The sequence below is a fragment of the Protomyctophum bolini genome (assembly GCF_963924005.1).
Source record: "Protomyctophum bolini genome assembly, chromosome: 20".
Taxonomy (NCBI): domain Eukaryota; kingdom Metazoa; phylum Chordata; class Actinopteri; order Myctophiformes; family Myctophidae; genus Protomyctophum; species Protomyctophum bolini.
In genome coordinates, this window is record NC_137881.1 from 16,055,893 (window position 1) to 16,078,304 (window position 22,412).

At 42.7% G+C, this 22,412-nt stretch overlaps 1 protein-coding gene across 2 annotated transcripts in view; it reads right to left on the reverse strand.

Moving 5' to 3' along the window:
• dennd4c (DENN/MADD domain containing 4C) overlaps positions 1 to 22,412 on the reverse strand; it is a 63,251-nt gene that overhangs the window by 21,176 nt on the left and 19,663 nt on the right. For both annotated transcript variants that reach the window (XM_080792792.1, XM_080792791.1), the window contains exons 2-12: positions 20,912 to 21,225; positions 14,683 to 14,932; positions 13,793 to 13,862; positions 8,462 to 8,631; positions 7,434 to 7,675; positions 6,228 to 6,294; positions 5,781 to 5,839; positions 4,683 to 4,827; positions 3,294 to 3,469; positions 2,486 to 2,589; positions 1,338 to 1,553 (exon numbers count right to left, since the gene is read on the reverse strand). In XM_080792792.1, the coding sequence (XP_080648918.1) occupies positions 1,338 to 1,553; positions 2,486 to 2,589; positions 3,294 to 3,469; positions 4,683 to 4,827; positions 5,781 to 5,839; positions 6,228 to 6,294; positions 7,434 to 7,675; positions 8,462 to 8,631; positions 13,793 to 13,862; positions 14,683 to 14,932; positions 20,912 to 21,210 (1,798 nt within the window). In that variant the 5' untranslated portion in view covers positions 21,211 to 21,225. The remainder of the gene's footprint in view (positions 1 to 1,337; positions 1,554 to 2,485; positions 2,590 to 3,293; positions 3,470 to 4,682; positions 4,828 to 5,780; positions 5,840 to 6,227; positions 6,295 to 7,433; positions 7,676 to 8,461; positions 8,632 to 13,792; positions 13,863 to 14,682; positions 14,933 to 20,911; positions 21,226 to 22,412) is intronic.

Consider the following 22,412-nt stretch of genomic DNA (forward strand, 5'->3'; position numbering starts at 1 on the left):
TGACAAATATTTCATGTCAAGGACCTCCAAAACTAGATGTATTTGGTCGTCGACCCCCATCTGAAAATATGTTGTTCCAGAGACCCCTCAGAAGCAAAGATTTTAGTTAAAAACTCGCTCTGAAAGAATATATATTCAAAGATTTCAGGCACATTTTCACGAATTTTCAAAAATAGCAGACCTACAAGCTTGTAGATGTTTCAATATCTAAAGTATAACATAATGCTTAAAACACCAACAGGGGTTCCCGCCCCAAAATGGGTTAATACTACGAGACATTTTTCAAAGAGCCAGTCCGTCTCCAATTAGGCCTCCCAGACAGTATCAAGTTCAATAACGGCTAATGGTCGCTTCTAGGAAATGGATCACACCAACTCCCTTTACAGCCCAATGTCATACGTAGATGATTGATTGCTGAAAACACTTTGGCTCAGCTATTGTCGAGATGGTTCTTGAAATAGGCTTTTCCAATAAGTTTCCATTAGGTATATCAGATCTGAATCAGATCTGTGAATAATGCATTAACTGTGAAATGGGACGATACAACCGATCATAAAATCACATCCATATACAAAACAAGGTTGCTAGGACTTAAGGACTTAACTCTTTAGGGGACATGGGGCTCCATTTTTGTCACCGCTAAACCCCTTATCCCTAAACTTCTTTGGCCATTTTAACCATTCAAAAATGTTTAGCAAAATAGTAATACAAAAAAAGGCAGTCTACAAGCTCACAACGTGTCAATGTAGATTGGCTAGTTGAACTATAAAAAAATGTTTTTTAAAATAGTAAAAAAAAAAAAAGGGCAAAGAAGTTTAGGGATAAGGGGCTGTATTTTGCGTGTCTTAAGTACCAGGTCTTATTCCCTAACTTGAGTAAACTAAAGGCCTGGAGGCGTGATCAATGCCATTTGGCTATTCTGAGTGGCCAAAGAGCATTGATCACGCCTCCAGGTCTTTAGTTCAACTCAAGTTAGGGAATAAGACCTGGTACTTAAGACACGCAAAATACAGCCCAAGGGGTTTAGTGGTGACGAAACTGGAGCCCTAAGGACTATATCTTAACCCTTATCCGTAAACTAATTTTGCAATTTTTTTACTATTTTAAAAAACGTTTTAAAATAGTTCAAATAGCCGATCTACACATTGAGACATCCACAATGTCTCAATGTGGTTTGGCTAGTTGAACTATTTTAAAATGTTTTTCAAAATAGTAAAAAGAAAAAGGCAAGTTTAGGGATAAGGCGTAAGGGTGGCCCAAGATGGAGCCCTACATCTAATTCCCCCCCAACCGTTTTCCCCATTCGTAAATGGCCTCCCTCCTCCTCGGTCATTTACCTTGCAGGTCGTAGAGGGAGTCTGCGGACGTGGCCTTCTCAGAAGGCCACTGGGTAATGGGTTTGAGGTAGAAGCGGTAGCCCTTCAAGATGGAGGCCATGAAACGAAGGAAGGCCTCCTGGATCTCCATCTCCAGGGCAGTCATCTTCTTGTGCCAGGTGAAGTCCGCCTCGATGGGGGTCATGTCCACCGCTGAGCCCTCCTGCGTTCGACGTACTGGAAGCACAAAAGCCCGAGTCAAACTTTACGACGGCAACTGTACTAGTGTTGAATTCGTCGACTGAAACTGTGGCGAAAAATGTTCGCAGAAAACGGAAAGCTAGACTAAAGTCATGTTATACTTGGTTGCATGCTGAAAATAGCCAATCTACAAGATCTTGTAGATCGGCTATTTTCAGCAAGTGTAAAATCAGCCATTATGACACCATCAAGGCCCGCCAAAAAAATCAACTGTTCATTTAGTCGACAAAAAATCTTATATTTAGTCCACTAAAACTAGATTAACACTAAAACATTCCACGTGACTAAAATGTGACTAAAACTAAATAAAATAAAAAAATTATTCAAAACTAAAACTAAAACTGTACCGTACTACAAAACCTTGTTCCGGCACCGTCCACGTGCTTGTTTATTTACACAGAACATTTCATACAAAGATATTTAGTGATTTAAAACAGCAGCTTTCTATTCATTGTATACAGCCGATATCTACCGTGGAGGCAGAGTGAAATCTAGAACAGCACTGGTTATTAGAGATACGGTGCAGTTTGTACCGGTGGACAGCTGGTGGTGCAGGTTGCTCAGTTATTAGTTATTAGTGGTTATTAGAGATACGGTGCAGTTTGTACCGGTGGACAGCTGGTGGTGCAGGTTGCTCAGTTATTAGTTATTAGTGGTTATTAGAGATACGGTGCAGTTTGTACCGGTGGACAGCTGGTGGTGCAGGTTGCTCAGTTATTAGTTATTAGTGGTTATTAGAGATACGGTGCAGTTTGTACCGGTGGACAGCTGGTGGTGCAGGTTGCTCAGTTATTAGTTATTAGTGGTTATTAGAGATACGGTGCAGTTTGTACCGGTGGACAGCTGGTGGTGCAGGTTGCTCAGTTATTAGTTATTAGTGGTTATTAGAGATACGGTGCAGTTTGTACCGGTGGACAGCTGGTGGTGCAGGTTGCTCAGTGAGTTGAGCAGGCTCTTGCAGGGTTTCTTTGGGAGGTTTTTCCAGTTGCTGTGCAGTCTCTTCTCGTCCGACCTGTAACGCATCAAACACCATACATTACATACATACTGTACGGGCACTCAGCTGCTTTAAAACCTGGAGAATAACTTGAACCCATTTAGACCCGAGTGAGGACGAGTCTACAAATGTCGTCTTCTAAATCCTGACAGTTTTCTGAAAAACCCTTTCCTATGTCAGTGGTTCTCTTAACTATTTCATGTCAAGGACCCTCAGAATTATGTATGTGGGCACAGATCCCCAACTGAAAATATGTTGTTCCAGGGACAACCCCCAAGAAGCAAAGTTCGCTCTGAAAGAATATATCTTCAAAGATTTGTGCCACATTTTCACGATTTTTCAAAAATAGCAGACCTACAAGCTTGTAGATCTGCTATTTTATTCTGCAATATTACAAGCTTTATAGTCATTAATGCATGCCTGCGATGCCACAGGGTGAGTTCTGAAAGGCAGCGCAGAAGTGCATTAATGATGATAAAGTACACCCTCGATGTGTAATATTGCAATTATACAATTAGATAATCGCTAAAAACATTTTTTTTTTAATGACAGATGTAGCCACTACGACCACAAATGTCCCAAGAAACTCGCTATCCTATAGCAACCCAGTGGTGAATTACCATTTTGTCCAAAAATTGTTACTTAAAAACCCCCCAAAAAAACCCACGAAACAAGCAATGAAAACAAATAGTTATGTGTAAACATCCAGTGAGTCTTACAGGTAGATAGTGTTGGTGTCTAGGTCCACACACACGACGTCAGGGGGGGGGTCATACAGGTCAAAGTAGCGAGAGTCCACGCCCACTATGAAAGGCAGAGGGGCATTGAGGACCCCCGCCAGGGAGAGGGGGCACAGGGGGATGTAGGGACACTGCCACTGGAAAGGGAAGAGCATCTGCGTACCAGAATAAACACACACACACACACACACACAATTGAGATACAATACATTAGGGGTGTAACGATATAGTAACTGCACCGAAAATATTGATTTTAATTTAGAAAATCGAGGTATATCGAGATGAAAACAGCAACATATAGTTATCGTTTTGCTATGCCATTGATCGATTGTATCAATACTACATTTTTGTGCGTGGTATTTAGTAAATTTTTGAAGAAAAAATAAAAAGGGGTTTAATTACTTAGTTTAAAATAATGTGATTTTTAAATAGTTACTCTATCGATTTCAAATCATTGAATCATATCGTATCGTCATAATGAACCAATATGGTCCATGTATCGTATCGTCAACCATGTATCGTGATGCGTACCGTATCGCTGTTTGTGTGTGTGTGGACATGGCACATGGGTGTGCTAACAGCAGCGAGCAACGGGCTCCGCCAAACTTTGGTCTGTATGTAGGGTTTAATTCAAATCGGCTGACATCATCCTATTTATAATTGTATTTTATCGACGGCACGGGTGAGCAGCCGACCGGCCGTCGATCCCAAATGACTCTGGACTCCACATCACGGTAGTGAAGAAGACAAGAAGTGGTGGAAAGGATAGTAGGATATACCAATACAAACAAAAGAGGTATTAGCGCACGCTGCACACCGGCCAATAGTGAGGAGGTGCTGACCACGGGACGGGAGACAAACTTGTAAAGGAAGGAGAGGTTGCACAGCCCGTAGTCACGAATCACGATACAAAAAACTTCTATTAAAGACCAACGTTTCGGCACCTGAGTGCCTTCTCTTCAGGGTATGAAAGAAAGGATACCAATTATGACAACGCAGGAGAAGAGGAGTGGAATGGAGGAGAGGAGAGGAGGAGACTGGAGTGGAGGGGTGGCGAATATAATCGCACAATACGTGTCACATTTATATGTGTACAGACGCGACTAAATTCACCGGGCAAATATTTCGCATTTTTCTGATCGCTTAGATCAGAAGCGTCGCTAATTCGCCAGTGTGTAATGACCTTAAGACTAAGTTGCTAAAAAACTTTTAGTCTTACTAGAACTACTAAAATTACTAGGTTAGGTTTCTGGTTTAGGTTTAGGTTTATTCTAAGTGGGGAACAAAGAACCTTATTTGTTTGCATGGTGGGGAACATAGAACCTGGGGAACATATACAGTAGGTACGCTCCAGTGAGTGAGACTCACAGCTACCACAGCCTCGGCCACTCCAGTGAGCACAGCAGGTCTGAGGGAGTGCAGCAGGATCTTGCTCTCCTGCAAGATAAAGTGCAACAGCGTGGCGCAGTTCTCTGGGCCCAGGTTCATCAGCAGAGTGCCGTAGTCCGCCCCGCTGCCAAGAAGAAGAAGAAGCACAAGATGAGAGGAGGAAGAGACGACGTCGTCGGCATGGGAAATGGAAGGAAAAACAAAGAAAACAAGAGATGAGACCTTGGTGTTTGGGCCGATTCATACTCCTATTTTAGAGCCGAATAAAAGTCGGTTCGGTGCTGTAGAGCCTACAATTTGACGTCATTTGAGGTTCGGGGGGGCGGGTACCGTCCTAAAGTCGGCTCTTCGGTGCTACTGAAAATTTCTGATGAGCCGAAATCATTTCGGCACTACAGCGCCGAAACAGTGGTCATAGCGCGGCACAGAGTGCCTCGCTACGAGCTTGTAGGTCTGCTATTTTTTTTATAAATAGTGCAAATCTTTGAATATATATTATTTTAGAGCGATAGTTTTTAACTCAAATCTTTGCTTCTGGGGGGGTCCCTGGAACAACATATTTTCAGATGGGGGTCGGCGGTCAAATACAGATATTTTTGGGGGTCCTTGACATGAAAATGTTTGAGAACGACTCACATTAGAAACATGGGTTTTTGTTAAAACTGTGCTGATTTAGAGGGCATTTGTAGAATCGTTCCCAGGTCAAAATGGGTTAATGTATTAATTTGTATTTGTATTGTAGGGCACCTTCATTGATTACAATCAGTGACAGAGTAATGGCTGTTTGTGTTCGACCTGACATGGAATGAATGTATTTCATGTCAGCCAGCCAGGAAAATGTAATGGATGAATGCTTTCATAACCTCACCACCATTTCCTCTGGAACAATACCGTTTAAAAACAACAACACACACTCCAGTCATACTATGTTCCAACAACTTAATTTAGCTCCTTTGAATCGGAAACTGTGATTCAAGATTTTAAAAGCTCACCCTCACTTGCCAGTGTTTATAGAACTAAAATAACCCAAACTATGATCATATCGTTGCTACAAACATAACATGAGACCCGTCTTACCTGAGAGGTAAAGGTGTGCATACAGGCTGAGCCAGCATCAAGGTGTCGTGTGCCGAGAGCTGGAGAAGAAAAAAAAAACGTTTCAAGTTATTTTGTGAGGTCCTACAAACACAATACATTTAAAGACGGGGTGCAATGGCCTTTTGGCAGATTTAATTTTGAAAGTTTCACTCTGAAACGGAAAGCGAAAAGTGTGTTTTTGGACCAATCAGAACGTCGCATCCCTTCAGGGTATGGGACTTAGCGTTCGTCGAGTTAGTTTGTTTACATGCTACAGAGAGACGGGCAAGCAAAGCTTGTGGCTTATTTCTAACCTATAATGTTTTCAGATGCATATTTTAGCGCGATGATTAAAGTTCATCGAGTCGAAATGGGTTAAGCGTGTCTGCTAAATGCCTAAATTAAAAATTGTAAGAATAGAAGAAATAGGAAGAAAGAAAAGCTCACCTGGACCAGAATTCTGGGCCTCTGTGGTGAAGGGAACGACACGTTGTGCATGAAGTGCGAAATGTGCCTGTTGGGAGAGACACACACACACACACACACACACACACACACACACACACACACACATTACTAACTATACTTTTGAAGACCTTAACATTTTAGGATGTTATTGAAAATCGCTGAAAATAGTCATAGCAGATCTAAAGAAAATAATATGTTATATGTTTCTTTATCTTGAACGTATAACAACATTATCAAATTCGACCTCTCTACTATACTTGTGAAGATGTTTGGTCCTTACAAGTCACAGTGACAAGGTTCAAGGTTGTACTTTATCGTTACATCTTGTGTACAGGTACATGAGAGTAAAACTTTATTTTTTAGTTTTGGAGTAAAACTTTTTTTTTGTTGTTTTGGCTTCCTTACGTGATGAACGCACAAGTGTGCGTGCACACACGCACACTTTTCATACACCGACTTGGTGGCTCCTTTCACATTGTGGACAAAATAATCTACCAGAGTAAGCAAGTGATGTAATAAACCTTCCTCACAAATGCGTGTCTTTCCTGCAACTTTCCTGCGCAGGGACGTGCAGAGTGTACATTATGTGCCCTTTTAATCTTTCAAAATGGCGACCCAGGGTGCCCACTTTTTAGACCCACTTTGACATTTTTTAAGATTTTTTTTTTTTACCAAGACGTCCACAGACGTCCTGGGCACTACATGCAGTAATTCCTAGGACATCTGTGGACGTCTTGGGCACAAAATGTGTTAATCCCGTTTTGCACAAAATAAATGTATAGTGAAAATAGCAGATCTACAAGCTCACAACTTGAGAGCTTGTAGATTAGCTATTTTCAGGGCGCAATCCAGCACTCTTTAGCTATAGAGCTAAAGAGTGTATACGACATGGATTTCTAAACAAACGTGTTCAACGCAAAATACTGTGTTCAAGTTCAGGAGACTTCGGGAAAAAAAGGAATTCTCCTGAATGCTGCCTTCCGGCATGGCATGGAAAGGAGAGGAGAGCATCTGTATTTCTTTCAACATAGTAAACACTGCATTCGTGGTCTGGAAAGGGCAGTTGTTTTACAGACAGGTAAAAGGGCAGGGGGGCTGAAGCCCCCTTTGATGTCTATGTGTGCACGTCCCCTGCTCCTGCGGCGTGCACGGTACGAGTCATAAAAGCAAAGGGTTCTTTCTTACTTTTCGATGGGCAGCGGGTGCGGCCCGGAGACGGACAGCTTGTAGAGGAACATGAGGAACTTGCGGAAGGGCTCGAAGAAAGGCCAGCGGGAGAGCACGCAGATGCACTTGTTGGTGTTCACGGGCCGGTTGGGGATGGGCTTCTTCTCCACGGTGGTCAGCAGGCCCAGCTGGATCTTCTGCCTCTCGCTCAGCAGGTCCACCGGGTAGGACTCGTAGAACTGGATGGCCGCGCCGTACACCTGTGGGCAGGGACGTGCAGAGAGTGTTAAATCCCGTAAGAGGGCACTTTTGGACAAAAATTGCAGAAAATAGCCGATCTACAAGCTTGTAGATCAGCTATTTTCGGGTCACAACCCTGCACTCTTTATCTACTGGAGATGCGGTGTAACGACATGCATTTCTAAACAAATTTGTTCAATGCAAAATGCTACGTTCCAAGTTCAGGAGACTTCGGGAAAACGCAATTATCCTGAATGCATGCCTTCCGGAATGGCATGGAATGGCATGGCATGGTCTGCCTTTTTGTGTGTGCGATTTCTTTATATTTTGGACCATTTGAACTCCCCAGACAATATCTAGTATCATTATATCACGTTAGATATCATACAGGATATACAGTACAGCATATTATTTGCAATGCATTTTATACAGCATTTATAATAGAAGAAAAATGCATGAACGTTTGGTTATTTGTTGACCCATTTAGACCTTAGGACAATTCTACAAAATGTCTTCTAAATCCTGGCAGTTTTCTGAAAGACATGTTTCTATGTCATTGGTGCTCAACCTTTTTCATGTCAAGGACCCACAGAATTTTCTGTATTTGGCCGCCGAACCCCCATCTGAAAATATGTGTTCCAGGGACCCCCCAGAAGCAAAGATATGAGTTTAAAAGCATTATATTCAAAGATTTGAACCACATTTTCCAAAAATAGCTAAAGTACAACATAATGCGTTAAAACACCAAAAAGGGGTTCCCGCCCCGAGAATGGGTTAAAATGAGCCTCCTGGTTGTGGCACTTTACCTTCTCCCCAGAGGAGTTGGTTAGGACAAACGTGGAGAAGACGGGCAGAGGGTCTCGCGTGTCCGGCGCCCAGCACTCGATTTTGGCGCCCATGGGCAAACAGAACAGAGGTACAGACTCCGACAGAGGGAAGGACTCGTAATCATCCTCTGGGTAGCGGAAGATGAGGCCTAGAACAGAGAGATGAAATTGCGAGGTTTAATAAAACCAGAGTGCAGAGTAGGAGAGTAGCGACACGCTTTGAACTCTCCGCAAAGCGGGTGCCTATGGGCTATAGTTCCAAACATTGCTCCTGTGGCTGGAACTATCCCATTGAGATAGAATGAGCACTTCCGCATTTCATTGTTACAATGGGAGTAAACGCTAGTGTCGCCACTCTCTTACTAGACCAGTAAGACGCGCAAACGCGGGAAGCGAACGCAGCTCGTACATATTTGGGTTTTGGACGTATAGCTGCTTTGGGGACTCCTTATATGGTTATGGCTGATTTATGGTGACACAAATCACTCAGCTCCATATATGGGCACAAAAGCGGGACAGACAGACAGACACACAGACAGACAGACAGACATGATCTGCTAGGTCTCATAGTAAGTGCTCACTGCGTTCGCAATTACTCTGAATAAAATATGCAACGCAGGCAAAAAACTAAATCAGGTAAACAAAAAAACTAAACAAAAAACAGTGTAAGCTTTCTGGTTTTGGCTTCTAATTCCATTTACGCTTCATGTGATGAATCTTGTTTTCTAATTTAATTTACCCTTCATGTGATGAATCTTGTTTTATAATGTCATTGACCCTTCATGGGGGAAAATGACACAGTGCAACTGTCAGACGGGCACATTTATCAAACGCACCCATTCTTTCAATCAATTGGACACACGGCGTCTCTCAGAATTCAGAAACCTGTTCTATTTTTGAGCCTCAAACACACAGCCCATCCAAAATTAGATTAAAACAAAGAAAGGTAACGTCTGTTGACGCACGCAAGTGACACTTTCTGTGTGTCGCGGCATTAAAGGGCCACAGTTCACCCCTTTTGCAAGCAGATCTTAGTTTAATGATGTTTGGGAGACAAGAAACACTTCCCTGGGTTTTTTATGTGGGTAATATGTGTTTTTAGATATTTTAGTTTATTTTTAAGTGTCTGTGATGTCATGGACAACGGGTCTCACTTCCTTCCTGGACTACAATTCCCATAATGCTTTGGTGCACTGCTCCTCCTTGTGGAGAGGGGGGAGGGCTGTCTTACAGGGTTTCCAGACCTGAGCAGACAGCCGCAGACCGACGTTTTCTCTGTCGGCCAGCTTCTTTTCCGGGTTTTTAAGACAGCTGGTGGATGGAAAAGAAGCTCCACCCTCACTGCTGAATGCCGCAATGGCCAGATTCCCGGAAACGCTTGCCCCCCACGGCAGTCTATGGTAAGTCTGGCAACAGCTTTACTGAGACAACCTGTATTCCAGAAAGGAAGTGAGACCAGTGTCCATGACACCACTGGCACTTTGAAATACTAAAATATCTAAAAACACATCAAAAGTAAAAAAAAACAGGAAAGCGTCTCCCAAACTAAGATCTGCTTGCAAAAGGGGTCGAGTGGCCCTTTAAGAGTCAGAATAGATATGGTAGTAGGTCTATTTAATAATATTATTATTATGTATTATTATTATTATTTACCACAATGCACAAAAAAGGTCAGATTTATTTTTCAATTATATTCAGAATAAGCATATTGCCAGCAAATACAGTCAGGATAACAGAAATGTAGAGTTCATTAACCTTTTATGCACAGCTAGCAGTTTTAATTTAAGCTTAATTAATAATATGTATGCTGCCAGTACAAAGTACAACGTGACATTCTAATAAAGATCCATCTATCCTGGTCACAATGGCAATCATTCTGAATAAGAGTGCAGTGAAGTCTCCATTACCTCTAGAGTCAAAACATTTCAATCAATGAAATAATTGCCTGCAGTTAATGGAATAATTTGCCTCATCTGTCTTGGCCCAGAGTCTTGACCTTTTTTTGAATGTCAGTGTGATGACATTCAAGACAAGACGCAAAAAACTCAATTCAACATGTGCGTGTGCTTGCACAAGCAACAGGCTTAGCAGGAAATGCCGTTTGCCTGAGATGAATACGCAGTCAGCTCACAGGAAAAAAGGCTGGCCAAAGATAAAGCCTGCGGGTACGGAACTATTTGTATTCTACAGTGTGTAAGAATGGGATAAATGCTCCAAAGGCCAGACTGTGGTTCACGTATGGTCAAAACACCACACATTAGCTCAGAATCAGCTACAATAACATTCCAAATGTAATCATAGTGTACATACACCATTTGCACTTTCCGTCAGCAACAATTCAGGGTGACCGCATTGATGAAGCATTTTTCAATCTAGTTTTGTCCTTTTTTTTTTGTCTAATCTTTAGACATTTGGACGAGGATGTGTGGACAAGGCGGAACGCATGTTGACGCATCGTGACAGATTGTGAGCTTGTAGATCTGCTATTTTCAAATGGCTGGAGATTTTAATTTGATTAGAAAACGGAACCACATTAACCCTATATACATTTCAAAGTAACTAGTAAATAAACTTTTCAAAAACATTGTAAAAGTAAAAATGTTGGCACTGAAATGTCATGGAGTAAAAGTATTGGAAATTGGAAATACTCAAGTAAAGTACAAATACCTCAGTCAAAAGTATATCCTACTGTACTTTCCACAACTGGTTAGTGCATTATAGAGTTCTGGGCATTTTGTTCTATCTTTAAATTTTTATCCCACGATTTTGTAACCCAGTTTTCTTTTTCACCCAGTGCCAATTATCTAATGTAATCCTGGGCGCTACACTTCCTCTGCCAACCTGGGGGGGGCAGCGGACTGACCTCATGCCTCCTTCTATGCATGAGGAGTCCAAGCTGCTTCTTTTCACCTGACAGAGGGGAATTTCCCCGGCCGGACGTAGCGCGTGGAAGGGACACGTTATTCCGACCAGTTCCTTTCCCCTCCATCAGGCGCCCCGGCTGGTCAGGGGGAGGTAGTTTTAGAGACCAGGATTACTGCATGTTTTTGTGAGGGTATCTACCCTAGGGGACACGGGGAGAACATACAAACTCCACACAGAAAGGCCCTTTCGCCAACCCCCGCCTCGGGTATGGGCACTGATGACGCGGAGGAGGGAACACGCCGCCAGTGCCCACAGCGTCCCCAGCGGGAATCAAACCCAGGACCTTCTAGCTGTGAGGCGACAGCACTACCAACTGTGCCACCGTGCCCCCAAGTTCTGGGCATTTTGGGAGGCGTTCTGATGTAGTCGTGGGGCTTTGTGAAAATGTCAAAACCATTTCACAATGTTGCTGAACGTCATTAGGCATTGTGCAGCTTCCGAGGATTTCAATGGGAGCAAAAATAAATAATACCATGTCATTTGGCAACGCCAGTGCAGCTGTGTTATCTGTACCTGCACGTCACACAACGAGGTTAATCACAAGAGATAAGCAGACAGCTGTGACTCACAGGGACAAGAAACAGTGGAGAAGAAAATAAAGCAGACTGAAATAGCGAGATATTATGCAGGAAAACATTTGCCGAAAATGATACGATGAGACAGAGCAAGAAAAGTAAAGCCAATACAATGCAAAGCAGTCAAGATGCTAAGCAAATGTGAGCCTTAGAATTAGGGCTGGGGTTGAGCTCATTACTATCAGCTGGTGAAAGTTACTTTCCAAATAAACAAAATAGTAATTGTTTATTTGTGTGTGTAAATTATGTTTTTATAGACATTTATAGAGTAGGCCTACTGGATATCTACCGATAACGTATAATTGAAATATGTGTAATGCACAGAGATAAAAGACAACAAAGTAAACATTTTATGTTATATATATTACATAATGTATAGTGTTTGAAGGCCGAAACACCCCCTGATTCAAAGTCACACTACTGAGGATGTGTCCCGAAATTGACATCATAACCTACTTAAGAAATACACCTCCCATGCCACAACACATTATGTGCCCTTTCATTCTTTCAAAAATAGCGACGTGGGGTGCCCACATTTTTACATTTTGAAAAGACTAAGACGTCCACAGTCTTAACATCACGTCCCGTGTTTTATGATTCCAAATGCTTATAGCGAACACTCTACTCGGAAAATCCCCATACAGTTGATGCTAGCCAGTTGGCATTACTTACATTTTCAAAGCCAAATGTTATGTTGACTATTCCGGCACATTTCGGTTTTGAGCCAGGCAAAAAGGGGAAAGCTGGCAAAGCATTATGCCGCATTTGTGGTGGGAAAATATTGTCACCAAGGTAAAAAAAACTTGAGGTGAGCATGGGGAGCGAGAGAAACGAGTGTGAGAGTGCACTGGGTCTAGAGAACAGTGTGTGTGACAGTGAGCCGAGGCACAGCAAGGTTGCCTACAACCACAATTAAACTTTTCAATGAATGCTTCCTAAGAGCAATGTTGGCGAAACTAAGAGATTAGCTGAGAAAATATATTGGTATTGGTAACACTATATATTAAGGTTGTTAAGTTATACATGATTACAAACATTTATAACGAGTGTTATAATGCCTTATAAGCACATTATAATGCATTATAAATGAGCTTATAATGCATTATAAAGGCGGCCTTAATATAAAGTGTTACCAATATATATTTTTACATGCATTAAGATGGAGTGTCAAACTATGATGCGAGTTATGAAGGTAGCCTAAATCCTTTCAGTACGTCAAGGAGTTTTGTCATTCCATACATCATAATATGATGTACCATTCAATTAAATTGAAAAAAGATTATGAAAAGGTCCAGGCACCTTGGCTGGTAATCCATTCTGGCAGTGTGCCGCGGGTTCGACCCCCGATCCCGACGGCCTTTACTGCATGTCACCCCCCATCTCTCTCCCCATTTCCTGTCAGCCTACTGTCTGTCCCTCCATTTTTTTCTACTAAGTTCTCCGCTGCTATAAATCGCTGGGCGGAGTGGGCGCTATGATTTAATGGATTAAATAACCCCAGGCGTTCGGGGTGTTAACTGTTAAGGACAGCATGTGGGAATGAATTTTGGAAAGCCAATACGAGCAATTTATTTCCATTTTTGACCCGGTAATGTAGTGGTATTCCAGTGGAGAGGTCACTTTGTTATGTAGCATTGTATGTCAATCTTCCTTGTTGGTAGTCTTGTGTCAAGTGTTTCTATTTGCCGTGTTGTCACAGCACCAGATGCCAAACAACATTCCTTGCATGAAACTCATAACTTGGCAACAGAGTGATTCTCATTTGGATAAATTCTACATGGAAACGAGAGAATCTGGGCCTCGAACTCACCGGCGTTGTAGTTTAAAGAGTTGGACGCAGATACCGATTTCTTGTAACACAGGAACACACTGGAGCCCCACTGAAACAGTTAAGCACAGAGACACAAATCATTTTTGAACCTTGTATAGTAAGCGCTAGACCTGTAACGATCATGAAATTGTAGTTGCTGATTAATTGTCATAATTGCGATAGATTTTTTTCCCCTCTCTTCTTTTGTTTTTAGATTGAATTTTTAGGCCTTGTAAACTGAAATTGCACAGGACAGATATGACAAATATACACAGCCCATTACTGACATACACAAATAAATTACTTGTTTAATGGTACCAACTGGAACCAATAACCAGAATAAATAATGTAATATTGCCAAAACAGGCAATATCATAAATACCAGGAATTGAAAACATTTATAAAAATAGTCCTATTTTCTGCTCATTTAAATCCAGACTTTTTTTTATACAGACTAAAGCGATGGAACGATGCAAGTTGGAAATAAATGCCCCACCCCAGTTATTAGTCTGTGTCCCTTTTATGCCCATATATGGAGTTCTGTGTCAGGCAAACCCAAATATGGAGTCTATGCAGACGTCAGAATGATGTCAGAGCAGGCCAGCTCCATATATGGAGATATAGGGGTGATCAGGTCCAGATCCCGGGCAGAGGTTTTTGTGCTGGTTCTGGACAACGGTGTATCCGACCGACCTGACAATTTGAAGTCGGTGGGACGAAAGGTTCTCGAGTTACGTGGATTACAGACGTACACACTTGGCACATAGATAGATGAATGGAGTCCGTCTATGCATTTTAATTTACAATAAATAAATAAAAACAGGCAAATACAGTAAGTGATAATCGTCGTCACAGGCCTATAGTAGTGGCCTATAGTAGTGGCCCCTCACCATGCCACAGTTGAGGTTCTTGTCCACCTTGCAGAAGGTGTGCGGCGGAGTCTCGCCCTTGGTGACGATGACGCAGATGTCGGTGACGGCCAGGGAGTTCTGCGGCTGGACGGGTGGCGCGCGGCGGAACGTGATGAAGATGCGCTGCGAGTTGGCCGAGCTGTTGTTGACGTTGGCGCAGCGGCCGTAGGGCGTGGCCTGGATGACCTCACAGCCCTGGATCAGACGCTCCTTGCCCTCATACAGCACACTGGCACGCACACGCACAAACACACACAGAGAGAGGAAACAGTGTTATGTTTTAGGAGATAGACAGAACTTTTTAATGTATTTATTTGATACTAGGGTATTGTGTGCTATATAAAATATATTTATTCTGTTTTCCAGAAATGCACACACACACACACACACACACACACACACACACACACACACACACACACACACACACACTTCTAGGTCTAAGGTTAAATTAGGACCTAGGACAAATTAATAAAAATGGAACATCTTCTTTGCTCAAAGTGCCTTACTCCTCGAGAGACTCCACCACACCCTTAAACGGTCAATGGCGTTAAGAGAACAATGATAACTGTGTTTATGGTCAGCTTAAATTATGTATCCCACACCAGCTGCACCCATGTAACTTTTCATCCATGTTTTCAGTCAAATCTATTATTTATTATAAACGTTGGGACGTGAATTTCCGCCTCCACTTAAGAAAAGGGCCACTCATGCATGGCCAACGTTTTGAAGGAGAGGGATGTGTTGGGTGGTGAAATGTGTGCTCAGGGTTACTTGGGTCTTAGGGTGCATGCACTGGCCAGCAACAGCTGAGAGAAGAGAGAAAAACTCCTAGGACTGGGACTGATAACATTGTGGAGCCGCCATAAGTAAACAAGGGGTTCTGTAGATGTGAGATGAGAGACAGAGAGAGACGGAAACTAACAGGAAATATGTGTATGATATTTATCTCTGTGTGGAAGCAGAGATGACAGATTGCAGGGCAGTGCAAGGTGCTGGCAGCGGCGTCAGAGGAATTCACACACATGCACGTTCTGAATGTAGGGCTGGCATGTTGATGAATGAGTTTCATCATGCCAGCCCCGAGTGCCCGTCTGCAATCACAAGTTTGCTTTGAGGGCACAACAGCACGCCTCTCATTTTTGTATTTATCCCATTTTGGGCGGGAACCCCAGCATTATGCTATGCTTTAGCTATTCAAAAATAGCAGATCTACAAGCTCATAGCGCGCCACCGAGTGCTATTTTTGAAAAATCGAAGAACGACTGACATAGAAACATAGCTTTTTCAGAAAACTGTCAGGATGTAGAAGACATTTTTAGAATCTGATCTCAGGTCAGAATGGGTTATTATTACACCCGATAAATTGAAATCACACGTGTTGTTTTAATAACTTGGAACCTCAGTTCAGTGGCACTGGTGCCACCTGCCCACTGAACTCAAAGTAACAGCGGTGCCGGGCGCCATCCTGTGAGGCTGCCTCCTTCTAGTCTATACCAGTGGTTCTCAAACTTCTCACATGCGCATGGAGGGACTAGGCTCAGTGGGTTGACTCCTGTCCGGGCCACTCCTACATCTCACCAGGTCCACTCCTGCTCTCACCAGGCCCAGGACTTGTGCGTTGGTTTTTTCAACCAAGTTTTATGTTTTAGGTTGTTATTAGAGAAAGAAAAGGTTAAGTGATTAACATGTGACATTTTTAAAGCACAGCTCAAGACCTACTTCTACACTCTTGCTTTCTTTTAAATTCCTTGTTATTCATGTCCTCACTGTCTGTATTGCATTACTGCTATTATTTTAATGTTTTATGCCTTGCTTTCCTTTAAAATCTCCATTGCTCTGTAAAGCACTTTGAGCTGCATTTCATGTCATAAAAGGTGCTATACAAATAACGTTATATTATTATTATTTATTTAAGGTACAAATTGTTTTTTTTATTATTATTATTATTTCTTTACTTAACACTCATCTTTTACTTTCTCCAATAACAACCTAAAACATGAGCCTTGGTTAAAAAAACAACAAACTTAGCCTGTGTGTGTGAGTGTGAGTGTGAGTGTGTGTGAGAGAGAGAGAGAGAGAGAGAGAGAGAGAGAGAGAGAGAGACAGAGAGACAGAGAGACAGAGAGACAGAGAGACAGAGAGACAGAGAGACAGAGAGAGAGAGAGAGAGAATCCATTATAAATCCCACCAGGTTGACAGTATGAGAGTACGCCAAAATTAAGTATAAAACAATTAATTTCCATATAAAAATAATGCAGCCTTCGGATCAGCCCTCATTCTTGAATGAAAAGTGATCCTGTTACTGATCCAGGCACTTGTAAAGTGAAGATAAAACAGAAATCAAGATAAGTGAGATACTAAAAAGCGACTGGTGGGTCGGTTTGTGGTCAGCAACACTGCCTGCATCCGTAGGGCTGGTATTTCCTTTTGAAGCTCTTGACTCATCACCCATATGCATGACTGTGTGAGAACACACACACACACACACCCACCCCCCCCCCCCTACTACCCTGCTATTTAGCAGCCTATCTCCAAAGGATAACGTGAATCAGACATATTTACCAGCTGACTCATTAAATTGTCAGTTCTACTCTTGCATGGCGGCAGGGCTTCTGCACTGACCTCCCATCTGGCCAGTGTCAAGGGGGTCTTTTTGGACTGAGAGCAGACCTACAAGCTCGTAGCGCGGCACTCAGTGCCGTGCTATGAGCCTGTAGATCTGCTATTCTTCAATAGCTGAAGTATAACATGGAGGGGTTCCCGCCCAAAATGGGTTAAAGACAATAACCCGTTGTTGCTGTGAAGTGCACCAAGCTTCCCTCTGAAATATTACATATAAAGTTGGACTGAAAACAGATCTCACAGTCCTGTGAATTTCAAAAAGGCTGCCAGGAAGTGGACATAGTGTTATAGGGGTATAGAATAGATACAATGCTCTTTTTTACGCTCTATAGCAATCGCCGCTCCACTCACTGCAACAGAACGCAGGACGACCGCAAAGCGGCAAAGAAGACAATTTTCTGGCAAAAGCTCTTAATTAACGACGACAAAAGCCCATCCAGTCCGAGTTCCAATGGACACAGTCAAACGTGAAGCGCGGAGGCCCAAGGCTAGGAATGTTGGCTTTGCTGGTGGCAAGAGTGTACAATGAATAATTTACAAATCTGGTTTTTCCAATCATTCTTTGATAGGGAAATAAATGGTCATCAAGACAACACTACTGTTGCAACAGCCTGGCCTTCTACCCACATGTACCAAGATGTCGGGTATTCCATGAACACCAAAATGCAGTAGTTAACAAAGTAACACACAGTAAAGACAGTAAACCAATTTTTCTAGTAGCAATCTAGGCCTTGTCAAGCTGAAATGACAACCTGGTTCCAAGAAAGCTTCAACTGAGAAACAGCCATGGTGAAATTGAAAGGTCTTTTCAACCACCAATACTATGAGTCGTCTATGAACAATCTTTGCTTGGCAACAAGCAGGAATCCGTGAATGTATGCAGTCCTGTTCAAGGATTGCGTAATCTCTTCGGAGAAACATGATCTGTTCTGTTTACACTCTAATGCAAGCAGGGCTGCATCAACACATGAGCATTCTACACACAAACTCCTATAAACAGACACCAACAGTGAGTCTTCACAGCCCTTATAACTAGGGCTGCGACTATCAATTATGTTCTTCGCCATTACTTGTTCGATTAATAATAGAATAATCGGGAAGCGTGTTTCCTATGTCCAGCTTTTGTAAACACAAACATGGAATGCCATGGAGAGCAGCGAATGGCCAGTTTTGAGTTTGAAAACACAAACATTACGTAAACACAAACATTGAAGACAAAAGTGAGGACACAAATTGTGATTGGCCGGAATGAGATGATGTATGATGATAAGAGGGCCCCTCACTTCACACGGGTGTGAGATATATATATATATATATATATATATATATATATCGATTAACCGCTATTTTATAGTTCGTCGCACCACTGTGTCCTGAGTATCACTGCATGGATTTTTGAACATTTTGCTTAGAAACGACATGCCCAAATAATAGTGACACTGATAGACAATAGAAATGATCGATTATGCTTTGTAATTGATTACACCGATTAGTTTGTTAGTAGGATCCAAGATGGCCGCAGCACCAGGAGGGGGTGGGGCAGAGGTGAGCGGGCGGGGTCGACATATGACCTTACTGGGCTGCATTCAAGACACTTTCCTTGTGTCTGACACCTGACTCGTGTCTGAACACAGCTTTGATGGATGTGTTCTGCCCCCCCTCCCCCCATCAAACAAAATGTTTGGTCAAACCATATAGGGTTCCATTGGAAATGCATTGGAGTGACCATTAAACACAGACACAAGACAAACGCAAGACGGGTGTCTTGAATTTGTGAACACAGCCCAGTAAGGCCACCCCCTCCTGGTGCTGCGGCCATCTTGGATCCTAAAACACAGGGAGAGAGGTGGGGCAGAGAAATACCACCAAATTCACCAATATGCAGCCGATCATTCTGGCTAACATATTGCAATCCATACCGTCTGCAGGCCATGTCAATGACATGCTCACACTCATGGGAGGGGAACTCCTGCGAGAGAGGACCAGCAGAGTGCAGACTTGTGTAACTGGAAACTCCAGTTTTTATTGCCAACAGTTGAAATTAAGCTAGGATCTGTTTAGGAAGTGTTGCAACAACGTCCTGTCACACAGGCTTCTTGGCGAACACAGACAACGACAGCGCACACGTAGACCAAGTTGTACAGACTACAGAGAGACGACACAGCAAAGACGGTTGCATCATTGTTATGGCCAAATAAAAGATTACTGAAATGCTTTTTTTTTTTGTACTGGGCCAAATCAAAGGTTGAGTCAGAGTTCTGGAGAATTCCCGTAAACTGAATTTGTCTTTCACAGCATAGATGGGAAAAGTGGCCACATCAAAGCAGGCTGTAAATATTTACACAGTAAGCAATAGCTTGGGCCATGATTCAGGAATTTGACTGACAAGTGAACGGACCACAATGGAAATAAGCTCCCAAGCCAATTGTGTTTTTATCCCTTTGACAGATATTGTACAAATAAATGGGTCATATAAATTTTGTAAGTTGAATGATTACTATTGTTTTATGCTCTTTTCTATAATGCACGTGGTACTGTATTTGTACATTCTGCCAGTCTAAAACGTTCAATGGCCAGTGTGAAATCGACATCAGAAAGTTCAGTTCTCAATCTCACAAACGTATTTATTCATTAAATCAACGTATTGATTAGTCGACAACTTCAAAATGACCAATAGTCGATTAAGAATGTCTCTACTCAAGGTATAGTAAATCACATACCTTCGCCAAACATTGTTCTTCTGCCACATAAGTTACTGTACTTGTATTACAACTAAATCAGACCCCTAATGTACAGTGTTTAGTACATTAGGCCTCAGGCAGGAGATCTGGACAGAGAGAGATTGAAATGTATTGTTATGGTTTACAGGTTTTAATGGGGCTATGGAAGGATATGTTTCATTTCCACTCTTAAAAGGTTTACCCAGACAGCCATGAAAGAATAAAAAGAAACTTCTGCACAGTGCACACATGGCCTCGTTTTAAGACTACGGTTGCATGTCAAGCATTACCTTGCTGGATTTCAACCTCTGTGCCACCCAAGGAGTTCCCGACAGACGCCGGGTTACATCATCACAAAGTAATCAATAGCGACGCCAGCAGGCGTCCATGAATGACAACTCACTCACTGCAACCCAAAGCCTTTCCCACACATACACATCCAACTGAAAACATGCAGATAAGCCCGTTTTCTACTCTGTTGTACGATGGCATGATGACAGAAAATATTGTATGATGGCAGAAGATAGCCGATCTATAAGGTCGCTCTGCCATGCCTTGTGAGCTCATAGATGGGCTAATTTTCGGTCCACGACATTGTCGTGCCATGGAGCATAAACGAAGGGATATTTCCCTTTAAAATAAAATAAGACATTCAAAAATATATATAAAAAATAAATGAAAAGGTAATGGAAAAATCACAGCCCCTTACGCATTAGAATGTCCTTCTAATGGGCGAGGGGCCGTGATTACTTTTTTTGTATACTTTGTTTATGAGTACAATGAGAAAATGGAGCAAACCCTTATTTTAAGAAATAAATAAGTATCACATACCCTATAGCGTTAAGCAATAGACTTGACTCACCCTATGTCAATGAGCGGGGCCTTCCCCCGACCCCTCTTATAGCACAGGAAGAGCTCGGGGCTCTTGAGGCTCCCATGGTTGAGGTTGGCCTGTTGGCCACTGTAGGTGCTCTCGATGCAGGTGTAACCCTCGGGTACCGTCTCGCCCGCCGACTTGTTGATGACGGCCAGGTCCGTGATGGGCCCCTTCGGCCCGCTGGACTTGGTCTCCGACAGGTCCTGCTCCAGGGGCGTGGACTTGTCCGTCAGCCCGGCCACCACAAAGTAGTCGGTCACGCGGTGACCCTTGTCCTCGATCATGGCTGGACGACGTGCCTGCATGCACGGGGAGATGAAAGGAAAGGTTAAGGTAAGACTAATCGGCGTGCAGTCATGTTCATAGAGAAGCCGCTGTGGAAGAAAAGGTTTCAGCCTATGAAAGTGGATCCCTTCCGTATATTAACAATCAAACATTTGGTACGGTTGGTTGTCTAGTTGGAAATCAAGCCTTCCCTTGCAACTCTGCACTTTCATGTCCATACGTGTAAGTCTGTATCACACAGAATTAAGACTTAACACAGAGAGGATACTGGGACCAACATGGGCACCAATGAGAACTCTGACATGGTAATAAAAGTGCAACCACTCTCTTTCTCAACCCGGACCAAAACATGCAAACACAAACAGAATGCCTAATGATAATGATGTGTAGAGCAGTAGGCGAATTCTTAGAGGGGTATACCACCAAGAAGCAAATAAACTAAGGAATGAATGACTGGGTGTCGTGACAAGGTACGAGGGTTTGTTCACAGTCAAACACTTTTGTCATTGTATAGAACCACACCATTCCAAATGAAGACACACTGAGAGTTAAGGCCTTTGGTGGCTAAGGAGATGAGAGGCAAAACAGCCGAGTCTTGAGGAATGCATGAAAATGTCATTGTGAGCATAAATCAAGACACAAAAGTAAAAAAAAAGAAAAGAAAAAAAAAACCCAAAAAGCACTCACGTGAGTAGGAAATTCCATGTACCGCCTTTCTTTCCATGCAGGGAAAGAAAGTTACAATACAAAACTTCTAGAGTACATTTAAAATATGTCCCAGTGGCCTGGGCCTTGGCTCAGCGGTACAGGCACCTTGGCTGGTAATCTAGTCTTGCAGTGTGCCGCGGGTTCGACTCCCGATCCCAACGGCCTTTACTGCATGTCATCCCCCCCATCTCTCTCCCCATTTCCTGTCAGCCTACTGTCTTGTCCCTCCATAAACAAATGTATAGGCGAAAGCCACAAAAAAATATATGTATATGTATATATGTCCGAGCAGGACTTTAAAGGGAGAAATTGAAAACACGACAAAAAAGCTGATGGATTCAAGTTTTGCGTTTCAGTGCATCGATGTAGAACGGAGGCTTCTATTCTCATTTCCCCTTTGAAACACTGGTGAGGACTGGTGGGGGCGGGGGAATTGTTTGCACACTTGTAAAATGTGGCAACTTGAAAGTATACAGTAACTGCCATCAATTTA